Below are 9,052 nucleotides of genomic sequence, written 5' to 3'. Positions count from 1 at the left end.
TTCATCCTCATCCCGTTCAAACCCTGGCTGATCACAAGCCCTTCAAGCCGAGTGTCCTGGCAGAGCCCACTGACATGTGAAAGGATGTGGGACAGCCCGACATGCGGGGCCTGACAAATCACAGCCTTTGCTTCTGCGAATAGCCCCACTGAACTCAAGGGGATGGAGCCAACTGGGGTAAAAGCCCTCCTGTATCTGACTCAATCCTACATTCCCTGATGAATCAAGCACTGTCCTCCACAATCCCCCACCTCCAGGTGACCGACAAGAAAACTGCGGTGTCACCAGCCAGCACCGGGCTCCCATGTCTTAGCCACACGTGGCAAGGAAAAATCGTCTCTCTCTCTCGCACACTTTTTAAAAATCTAACATAAGGACCTAAAACTTGTTCTGCCCTATTTTCAAATTCTAAAGTTGCTCTGCTTAAGCCGAGTGAGCGAGACCAAAGCCTTTAAGCTAATTAATACCTGCTCCTCCCCGCTGCGTGGGGAGATTTTTTTTCTAAAAATACAGCCCTAGCCCATTTTAATGCCGGCTTTCTGCATGTCAGTGTGACCGATAAGCGAAAGGAGCTGAGCTGTCATCTCCCTCTGGAGCGCTGAAAGTTGGCTTAGGGGGAGAGGGAGGGATCCCAGTGTGTGCAAAGGGTGGGAGTGTGAGGACAGGACCAAATTCCCATAAGGTAGCTTTAAGCGGGGGCAACAGACTAGCCAAGCAGGAGGCCGTGTTTAAAGCGTGAGTCCCCAAGGCTGTCGGGAAGGTTGGCTCCAAACATCCCCCTCCGTGCAACACTGAATGGAAAGGACCAAATGAAGGGATTTTCATCCCAGAAGGTGAACTTAACATTTGGCTTTTTCTCAAGAGCACAAATTCCAGTGAGAAGGAGACACAAAATCAGCTGGGAGAGGACATGGGTGCGGTTGGGGCTGAGGGAGTCCTCCAGGTGTGGGAGCATACTCCTTTGTGCCAGAAAAGACCACCCTGTGTGTTTGTCTGTGCGCGAGCACCCTGGATCCAGACAGCGCTAGCTCTTTGAGAAAGCAGCCCCCCCCAGAAAGCTAATCTCTCCCTTCTGTGCCCCCAGAACAACATGGTGTTTCCTTTCCTAAGCATGCGCCGAGCATACTCTACCACACAGGTGTATTTACATGTGATGAGTTCTGCTGGGTCTCAGCAAAGCTCTCGTGGTACAGTGTCCCAATTTAACAACAGAAAGCATTTTGGTGTTCAAAGTGAGGCCATCATTGGGTTCTACCGCAGCTTGGGACAGTCTCCCCTTCTCCTGCTCGCGCTCTCTCAGAACTGGCTGCTGTGAGAGGAGAAGATACCAAAGGGCTGTGAGGCGGAAGCATGTTATGAGTCTCACAAGTTCTCAGCTCCAGCTTAGCAGGCAGCAACGGCGGCAGCGGTGTTGGGGACGGTAGCTCCTCCCCCCACCTCACCCCACCCATGCTCTACCCAAAGTTGGTGCCCTGAAAGGTGAGTCTGTTCCCATCAGAACCCGTCAAAGTTTCGTGTGATAAAATCTGTGGCAGGGGACAGGCGAGGTGGAGGAGAGGGGTGAGGAGGAGAAAGAGGGGCCGAAATAGCAAACAGAAGACACAGAGCAAACAAAGCAGAGAATCAACAAGCTCACTGGGAGCAGGGTGGCAAAGAACTATGGTGGGGTCCATGGAGTGAGTTGGCGTGAGCGGCTGGGCGGGAGGCTCAGGTGGAAGTGTGAGCTCCAGGACTGGCAGTTTCTATAAAGAGCTCTTCACAATTACCATCATCTCAGGGCAGATGGGGAGGAGTTAGGTCTGTTCAGGCTTGGTTTTTCTTCTCTTTTACTAAAAAATAAATCCCAAACTAGATCTCTTTGTAGACAGAAAGGGTCCTGGGGAAAATCTGTGCTGTTTGGTGGTGCTGGTGGTGTGGCTACACTAGACTGCGTGATCCACTGGAGTACCTACGCCTATGAAGCAGGGAGCTGGGGGGGCAGTACTGGTGTGGGTGGTTGTAGGGTGGTGGTGGAGGCGGAAGTGGGGGCTGATGGATGATTTTCACTGGGGTCCCTTGGAGCCCGCTGCCTGCACTGCGCATCGGGGTGGAGCTGCAGGAATCGGAGGAGACGTAGCGGGTCAGAGTCTGGTTGAGGGCCGGCTCCATACGAGCGAGGCACGGCTTGTCCAAGACAATGACTTTGACAATCTGCTGGCACTGTACAAGTGTCCCCGCCGAGGCGGGATAGGAGGGTACCAATGCTGTCTCCAGCCTCTCCCGTGGCATGTTAGGACGCGTGCTGGCCTGCGTTCCACTCTCGGGCCCCAGGACGGAGTTGTGCTGGTACGTTTGGAGCCTGTTGTGAATTGACACCTAGTTTAGAAACAGTCAAAGAAGCATTAAATGTTACAAGACATTTTCCCATCTGCTACTACTGGCTGCCCTGAGCCCCACAATCTCTCATTTGCATCAACCATAACCCACCCAAAGCATGATCCCCAGCCATAGCTCCCTCTCCCCGGCCAATAGCTATCTCCCCTCCCATGCCCCAGCTAGAACTAAGGTGCCCTCTTGTTGCCATCACATGAAAGGCAGGGTCAGCCTTTCCAAATGCAATGCAAACGTTGATTATCCAAACCTCCTGGAGCGTGTGAATGAGTTCTGATAGTGGGAGCCTCTGAGAATTCTCATTGTATTGAATTGACCTCGGGGGCTGTGCCCTGGCTCCAGGAAGCAGGGCAGGCAGGTTGGTGAGCAGGGTTTCAGATAATCAAGGTTGTACAGTTCTGCAAAATGACATTGGCTGAGGCTCAGCGCGAGACTCGTGCCTGTCCCAGCGCCCCATCTCCCTGAGCAGGAAGGTGCACAACATGATTTGCTAAGCTGTTTACAAAGAGAAAAAAGCAGAAATCTGACATATTCCAGCAAACTGCGGCTCCCGCTGATCCGTTTGATGGTTTGTAAGTGAAAGGAAATGAGTTAAAAGAAATTACCCATCTAGCTAATACAATGATAAAAGAAAGGCATGGTGAAATGGCAGCAGATTAGATAATCTCAGAGAAAATGGAGATGCTCTTCTGCTGATGTGAATTACTGGGCGATCAGAAGGAAGAGGGGAAAGGAAGAGAAGCTTTAGGGGTCTCCATGGACCTGAAGAGAGTCCCCCATGTATGGGCACCCACTGATTCCAGAGTGAAAATGGGACGGGAGCTCAAATGTAATGGAACTCCCCCAGGGCACAGGGGTCAGCAGGGCAACAGGCCGGCTCCCAGAAGTGGGTGGCTGCAGGGCAATGAAGCAAGTGGGGCTGTCCTGGGAGGACTGGCTGATGGCAGAGCTCTCCCTGCCCATGGGTGTCTGCCAGGTGATGGAGATCCCCGCGGGGGAGGGAACAGGGGGTTGGCTGGCAGCAGGGAGGAAACAAGACTCCCTCATGGGGACTGGGTGATAGTACAGTTCCCCCCGCCAATGGATGGCTGCAGGTAGCGGCGCTCCCCATGGGGGGATGGGTGGCTGCTGGGCTTCCCCGGGGCACTGATTGGCTGTAAGGAAGTGAAGCTGCCTCCAGAACTGGGTCACTTTGGGTGGGGACAGAATTCTGACATGGGAAAAAGTGTCTGCAGGTTGCTGGTGCTTCCCCACAAGAGTAGGTGTGTGGAGGACGGTGGCAGAATGTACGTCTGCTGGCAGATGGCACGACCCACTAGGAACCGGTGTCTATGAGGAATGGAGCTCTCATGGGAAGCTGCAGGGTAACTGAGCTTCCCTCAGGAATGGGTATCTTTGAGGTGATGGAGCCTCCCCTAGGAAAGAGTGGCTGCAGGGCCTGAAGTGCTAGCAGCACCCCAACTCACTGAGGCAATGAGCTGTAGGGAAACATCAGTCCCAGCAGAAACTGGAAGCTGAGGACTGAAAGCACCTACCTCAGGAAATGGTTGTCTGCAGGGAAATGCAGCTTCCTCTTCCCTCAAAGGGGACTGAGAGCTGCAGAGGGATGGAGTGCACTATGGCAAGAGGCATCTGCCGGGGGATAGAACTGCCCTGAGAAAGGCCAAGTTGAGGGCAGCTAAGACACTTAGGAAAGATCTCCTTGGTGATACAGCTATGCTGGGAAAATGGGCAGCTGGAAGGCAATGGGGGTCTCTGCGTAAGAAAGCATATCTGCTAGGAATTGGCAGTCCCTGCAGAAATGTGTGCAAACCGGACAGTGGAGCTCCCTGCATAGGAAGGTAACTCTCTGGGGCAAGGTTTGCAGGGAAGGTTACTGCAGGTGAGTTCGCACTGGTGGCTGCATGGCGTTAGCAATGTCAGTGGCCTGTCCAGGCAAGTTTTTAGCTGGGTTCTCAGTCTTCCCTTAAGTAGCAGCGCGGGTTAGTCTATGGCATTTGGGAGCTCGGTCCATGAGGGATGTTGCAGTTATAAAGACGGATTGAAAATGCTTTGAAGTTTAGTTTGGATTTGAAAGTTGTATTACCCGTCCTAGCAGTAACTTTTAATTGTATCTCTGGAAATTGGTAAAATTGTCAGTCTGGCTGGGGAGGCATTGATTAAAACCTGAGAAAAGAAACAACAGAGAATGTGAGAAGAGCTGAAGTGAGAGAGAATTACTTACCTCAGCTGCTCTGTGCTCTACTTACCTCCACTGTGCTATCTGAGACCTTCTCCCCCAACTCCTTCTTGCCTTTGAAAGAAAACAGACCTATCAGTGAGGAAACCTACGTCTCATGGCATGAGAAGGAGCATAGCGTGAGGCAGTGGCAGCTCAGGGGACAGGGGAGGGGCTATGGAGCCTCGAGGTTCAACTCCAGCCCAGACTGATGGCAACTGATTGTTGTTTCATGTGATAACCACTTGGTGGGGTACATGAAATGAGCTGCTGATCCCAGCTCAGTTTCTTGTGGACTGGTACCCAAATCATCACCGTGTCTGGCCTTAATTGGCAGTCGTGGCAGAGAAGCCAAGCCAGGAATGAACATGAAGCCTGTGCTACCTAGACGTGGCAGGTCGGTAGGAGGGTGTGAGAAGAGCTTATAGTGCAATTGCCCATTCCTGGGATAAACAGAGGACTTTGGTCTGACGCCTTTCCCCTCCAATGGGTTCTCTGTGGCTATTGTGCAGTTGGGGTGGCCCTGAGAGAGGCTTCTAAAGAATTTTCTTAGGTACCTGCAGAGTACTTAGGCCCAAGTCACTTCCACTGTTTGCTGAGGGCTCAGCCCTTACTCAGAGTGCTGAGCACTCACGCCCACTGAAGGCAACGCGAGTACGTGTGTGAGTGTCTGAGTAACAGCTGCACAGTCGGCCCCCAAAGGAGAGTGACCTCTAACCTGTCGGAGATGCTTGCTTGGACTGTGGTTCCATCTGAGCCCCGTTGGTCTTTAACGTAAGAGTCTTTGCCCCCTGCTGCTTCTCCAGCTCCCCTGAGAGTCAGAAGGATAACAGTGAATGGGGAGAGACCGGGACAAGAGTGAAGGTGAGACAAAGAAACAGAAGAGAGAGTCACCCAGAAGAGCAGATGTACAAACAAGAAGGGAGAGACCAAGAGGCAAAGGAAGACAGGAAAGAAATAGGAATTAGAGATGTTGTGTATGCACATGCCCGTAACCCCTCCCCCCTCCCCGGAGGGACAGACTCTGACACCCACACTCACGGGGAGTAGCACCTTACTCCATGAGTGATACAGTTGACTCCAATGGGAATACTCATCCATTCAGAGATATTAAGGCCAGCAGGAACCCTCCTGATCTAGCCTGACCTGCAGAGCACAGGCCATAGAATTTCATCTAGCAAAACACAGACTGTGCAGTGACTGGCCCAAGGTCACCAGCAAGCTGTGAACAGAACCCAAGTCTCCTAACTCCCAGCCCAGTACCCTGTCTACGGGATCATGCTGCCTCTCGCGGAGTAAAATAATGCAACATGATGAAGGTTATCAGCACCTGTGGCTTATACCAGTTCATATATACAGAACCTTCCCAGGTACTCACAGATCATTTCTGTGTATGAACATACATAGGGACAATCACATGCATATTCCAACATACACCCACATCGAAGGGATTTTCAACCCCCCAACACACATGGACATACATACAGGATGACTGCATGGAGTCTGGATCACGCTGGAAGCCTTACATTCAATTCGTATCTGTTCTAGCTCCATCACCTCTGCTATTGACTCTTTTAGATCTTCCACAAATTTCTGCATTTCCTCTGAACCCAGAGCACAGAAGTGTAGTACCTGTTTCTTGTCTGAGCCCGAAAGTGGAGTCACCAGGGTGATGCCATGGGGGTAATCTGAGAACAAGACATGAACAGAGATTGACAGAATGAAAAACCCAGACCTCACAGCACCAGCCCTTGCTTGAGATGTGGCTGTATCGCTCCCACTACAGCACAACATTCAAGACTTTCTAGCACGGATGAAAAGATGCAGTGCATCGTCGTACTGTAGCACAGTGCAGCATCTGGGAACCTGCACTGTTCGGGTCACAGATCCTACGCTGTCCTATAGCATAGGCACTGTGACTGTACAGGGGATTGTCTCATAGTGCAGCACAGGACCTGTCTCCTGCAGCCCCGAGACACAACTGCCGCATCTCCCTTGCAGTCACTGACAGTACTATGTAACTGGTATTTGCCACCACCACCATGTGATTGCATTTCCTCTGTAGATTACAGCGTGGCAAAAAAAGGACTCTGCCCAATATGGTGCAAGCACAAATACTACAGTACAGTGTAGAGGCCAGCAACCTCCGGGACTGACATAGCACTGCAATAACCCCACTAAATACCAGCTCAGCATGCAGGAAACTCCAGCACTCAGAATAATAACTGTAACGCTTCTGGTATGTTCCATGTGTTCTGGGAACCTTCAGGACTGAGACATGACAGTACAGAGCATTTGGCTTGAATAGGAGCAAAGGACTTACATTCAGGCAACAAATCTTTCTCTCACCCAGCAGGGGACAGAACAAATCTGGCACCATTGAAGTCAATTGCAAAACTCCCATTGATTCCGGTGAGGCCAGGAATTCACTCTAGGTCTCTGTCCTAGCCAGCAGGGGGCATGGCAGGGAAGGAGACATGGATTTACAAGGGTCATAGCCTGCTCTCTGTCCCAGCCAGCAAGGGGCACCACCTATACTGGGAGGTGATCCCACTGTGCAGGGAGAGGAAGTGGGGCACAGGGAGACATACTCCATTCATCCAGCTTTAAACCAGACAGGCCTATTTTTCAGTGGTTTGTCCTCCGTCCAGTACTGAGACAAAAATGGATATGGACAGTATTGGACAAGGGATGCCATTTTGAAGAGCACACACTGCCTCTGCTGGCGTGAACTTGCACGCATGGCATGTGCGAGGTATTGCTGGCCAGGCTGGAGTCACACCACTCCTGTCCAGTATTCTGGGGATGCATGAGTGGCCACCCTAACCCGGATAGACTCATTTCTTTCCCACTCAATGTAGGGAATGTGATGGGGAGATGCAAAGGGAGCAGAAAGAGCATAGAGAGATGAGGGCCAGTGTTCTGACAATGAAAGTGGATGCAGGGAGGAACCAGCCAGAGACTCCAGCCAGTAGGAGAGCTGCAGAAGCAGCCAAAGCAGGGACCTCCAGCCATCCAGAGAATTTTCTATAGTTTTGATTAGACTTTTTCTGCTCTGTGCTGAGTGGCTGTTTGCTCCGCCCTGCCCCTCCCTTCCTTTTTCTTTCCATTTAGCTGATTCCCCTCCTAACGAAACCCACCCAAATAAACAAACAATTGTGGCACTAACATGCCCTTTACCACCATCCCATTGTTCACTCGGCCTGTGTGTTCTACCCCTTTCTCCTCCCTGTGTCTGTCTTGTCTATTGAGATTGTAAGTTCTTTGGGGCAGAGACCATTTGCTCTGTGTTTGCCCAGTCTAGCATGATGGGGCCCCATTCGTGGTTGGTCCCTAGGCACTATGATAACTAACATTAATAACAACAACACTCCTAAATTCTAATCCCCGCTCTGACAGTGACACCCCTCTGTGACCTTGGGCCACTTAACCTCTCAGCCTCAACCACCCTATGTGTACAAGAGGGATGCAAGTCATAGTGCCCGTACCAATCTCGCAGGGGTGCTGTGAGGGTGAAATAGCGTCTGCAAAGAGCACTGAGGATGGGCTAAGTATTATTATCATCTCCCTTCTCCATGGCATACTCCACACAGGTGCCCATAAGTATCAATTAGCTACAGCAGCAGCTTGTGCAAATGCTGCCATCTCCTCCCACTCTGAACCCAGCACCATCAGTTACGCTGAGTGTTTCTGGCACTCCTCCTCCATGGAACCAGTCTAAATAATGACAAATAATGGCTCCATTCCCAGACCATCAAGGTCAAGCCGATGAGGTTTGGCCTCGTGCCACGCTTTTGTGGGTGCCGTTCCAGCAGCTGTTTTGACTCTTGGCGCCTCTGGGGTGGTGGGAGGAGGCGCAGCACCTGAACAACAGTGGTGTGGAAGGCAGAGCCGGACACGTGATACCTGTGGGGGGGACAAGCTCTGCAGCCACACTTGCTAAGAGTGCACTCCATCTGATACAGTCTCCATCTGGTGCTGGCTATGTGTGTGGTCCTGGCCATACTGCCAGTCCAGCCAGCTGCACCCCCGTCTGCTGCAGAGTGAGCCATACCCCTCTTATGCTCAGGGGGACAAGCAGACACATTCTAGCTGCCTCCTGTGCAGATGCAATGAGAGGGATAGTGGGTAGGAGCAACTTCTCCCCAACCCACTGCCCCCATACAGCAATAATTCAGCCCCCAGTTTGGGCAGCATGCTCAAATCCCTGCTGATGGAAACCTTTCCAACTGGAGGTTCCAGATGCAGGGACCTTCCCTCCAGCGCCACCTGCCTATCCCCTCCAGGGAGCCAGCCCACAGCAGACTTACATTCATTCTCAAAAAGATGGAACTGCATCCCCAACAGGCCAACTGACTTGCAAAATGTGTAGGTTGAGGAGCTTTTCTTCTTGGGGCAAAGCTTGAGGATCTGTCAAAGGAGAAACATCAGCAGCTAAGGGCACTGGGAAAGAATGAGGCACGA

At 51.7% G+C, this 9,052-nt stretch overlaps 1 protein-coding gene across 1 annotated transcript in view; it reads right to left on the bottom strand.

Moving 5' to 3' along the window:
• Positions 1–2,363: 2,363 nt before the first annotated feature.
• Positions 2,364–9,052, bottom strand: part of IQSEC3 (IQ motif and Sec7 domain ArfGEF 3) — a 124,875-nt gene continuing 118,186 nt past the window's right edge. The window contains exons 10-14 of the mRNA XM_034780487.1: positions 8,899–8,998; positions 6,115–6,276; positions 5,307–5,399; positions 4,620–4,663; positions 2,364–4,536 (exon numbers count right to left, since the gene is read on the bottom strand). Of these exons, the coding sequence (XP_034636378.1) occupies positions 4,462–4,536; positions 4,620–4,663; positions 5,307–5,399; positions 6,115–6,276; positions 8,899–8,998 (474 nt within the window). The 3' untranslated portion in view covers positions 2,364–4,461. The remainder of the gene's footprint in view (positions 4,537–4,619; positions 4,664–5,306; positions 5,400–6,114; positions 6,277–8,898; positions 8,999–9,052) is intronic.

This window comes from Trachemys scripta, chromosome 1 (genome assembly GCF_013100865.1).
Source record: "Trachemys scripta elegans isolate TJP31775 chromosome 1, CAS_Tse_1.0, whole genome shotgun sequence".
Lineage (NCBI taxonomy): Eukaryota > Metazoa > Chordata > Testudines > Emydidae > Trachemys > Trachemys scripta.
Note: the sequence above shows the minus strand (reverse complement) of the source record. Positions and strands in the feature narration are given on the sequence as shown.